At 41.0% G+C, this 2,500-nt stretch overlaps 1 protein-coding gene across 1 annotated transcript in view; it reads right to left on the bottom strand.

Moving 5' to 3' along the window:
• The window catches only part of LOC124395684 (NAD(P) transhydrogenase, mitochondrial-like), a 14,075-nt gene that overhangs the window by 1,222 nt on the left and 10,353 nt on the right, over window positions 1-2,500 (bottom strand). Inside the window, exon 19 of the mRNA XM_046864416.1 lies at window positions 1,302-1,420. Within this exon, the coding sequence (XP_046720372.1) occupies window positions 1,302-1,420 (119 nt within the window). The remainder of the gene's footprint in view (window positions 1-1,301; window positions 1,421-2,500) is intronic.

Here is a 2,500-nt window from a genome sequence, read left to right as displayed (position 1 = left end):
TCAGGAGATTTACATTCCAACAAAACAAAAAGTGCCCAGTGATTCATCACTGTATCTCCACACTGTGGATAAACCCAGGTTTCATGTGGAAGGAAATGTGGGTTTCACTGCGCTGTGTCTCAGACCCCGATTTCTTCATCACACCATAGAAATCTGTAAATCTGGATTTTTTGAATCAGTGTCCTGCTGTTTTGTATTGAACAGTGTATCTGACACACAACACGACTCGATTCTTTATACACACATTTCTGCCTTTTCGTATGAAACTAGAACACCAGTGTTTGTATAAGTCTCAGGGAGTTTTTCCTTCTCCACAGTCACCACTGGATCGGTCATTAGGGAGAAACTTACAGACACAAAACTTCTACATTCCAGCTTTAGAACCTCTTTATCTCTGTAACACTGCTTTGGGGAAACGTCCAGTGTCACAAACACAAACACTACACATTTAGTTTCAGATTCAGTGGCAGAAAATGATTCATTGTCTATTTGAATCCTGTGATTCTAAATCAGTTCCCAGACTCTGGTACTCTGTAGTGAATCCTCTTTAGTGTGATTTCTGAATCATCTCCAGTTACTGCTTGGTTTCAATTATCAGGAAATTCGAAATCATTCCTCCTGTTTCTTTATTCCGTCTGGGTGATAATTAGACACGATTTTTTTGTTAGTTTGGAAAAAAACCCAAAGTTCACTAGTGTGACCTGGTTTCTGAGAACTTCACACACACACACACATTCTTTTTGTAATGCAGGTCATTAAATTCAGTTTCACAGTCTTTCATTAGAAGCTACAAATCCACAGATTTCTGACTTAATGACATCATCGGTTAAAAGGAACTTTAAATTGATTGGCGTTTGGAATGTGTTTATTATATAAGTCCATGTGATGCTTATTAAATAAAACTGAACCAACTGATGAAATTAAAGCATTTATTTTTTATTTTTTAAATATATTACAGCAATGTTTAGTTTTATTTGTGTGGAGTTTTTAACCGGTTTCTCAAAGCAATACAGTAACAGGTTCTACATTTGGAATGTAGAAGTTCATTAAACTATAAGTTTAGAGTGATGTGAAGGAAAAACTGCCTGAGATGATATGAGGAAGAAACCATGGGAGGAACCAGACTCAAGAGGGAACCTCATCCTCATAGGTGTGTAATTTATATTGTGGTATTTGAAAATGAATCAAATATAACATGACTTAATGATCCTTCATCTGGAACTTTCTAGATCATACAGCACAGAAATCAGTGTCTCATATCTTATATGTGTGTGTGTGTGTGTGTGTGTGCTGAAACTCACCAGGGAAATCCTCGTTAATCTCATCCATTTCCAGAACGACATCATAAGGAACCCCAGCTTCAGCCAATAGCACGTTCAGCTGCCCTGGCATGCGTCCTGCCACTGGGTGAATCCCAAACCTGAGGTCACAGTTATTGGAAACATTTCCATTCGATTATTAAATCAAGCTGATTTCATTATCACTCTATTTATCTAATCAGATCATAACAAATCAGGATGAAACATCACAGAGCAGATGGAGATGTTTATATAATAACATCAGTAATAGTGGCTGTCACCTCGAGATGAAAGCCAGACTGCAGTTTATTTGTTAGTGTTTCACAACATCATGTAGGATTGAGCAAGCTGAGATTTGGGAGGAATAAACACTGCAACATCATTAAGATCTTCCTTTTGAAATTCTTTTGAAACATTTTCCATGGAGTAACTAACACATTCACTCCTGCAGGTCCGTCCTCTCTGTCAGGATCGCAGCCTCACACTGTCTTCTCATAGCACTGTATCTGGGAAAGATGACGAATCTACACCACTCCCCTGGAATTCCTCAGCATCTGTATGGAAACAACATGCATCCAGACCTTCCTGACTCCAGCTGAACTTTCTGCAGCTTACCTCAACTATTCCCACTTTACACCAAAACCCGCTTCAGACTGTCCTTTCCAGGTCCCTCTGCTCCTGCACCAGGATTCTGCTCATGAACTTCAGGGTTTTACTTTCTTCATCTTCATATTCTTGTACCTGTTCTCCTCAGCTGACTCTCAGACTGCACTAAACATGTACAGCAATACCCTGCGGTTCCTTCCAATGTCCTCACAACCCCCAACGCTCCACTCCCTCATCTTACCTGATGATGTATCTGTGATTAACCTGGTCATAAAGCTCCTTATTAGATCTCCTCTTAACACCCAAGAAATCCTCATGTGAACACAACCATTCTCTTTCCATCATCTTTCAACAGTCTGAGCTGATTAGACCCACTCCACCCAGGAATGAACGCTTCTCCACCTTGCTCAGCATGTCTCCACCCTGCTCTACACTTCTCCACCCTGCTCAGCATGTCTCCACCCTGCTCTACACTTCTCCACCCTGCTCAGCATGTCTCCACCCTGCTCAGCATGTCTCCACCCTGCTCTACACTTCTCCACCCTGCTCAGCATGTCTCCACCCTGCTCTACACTTCTCCACCCTGCTCAGCATGT

The sequence above is a fragment of the Silurus meridionalis genome, chromosome 13, assembly GCF_014805685.1.
Source record: "Silurus meridionalis isolate SWU-2019-XX chromosome 13, ASM1480568v1, whole genome shotgun sequence".
Classification (NCBI taxonomy): domain Eukaryota; kingdom Metazoa; phylum Chordata; class Actinopteri; order Siluriformes; family Siluridae; genus Silurus; species Silurus meridionalis.
Note: the sequence above shows the minus strand (reverse complement) of the source record. Positions and strands in the feature narration are given on the sequence as shown.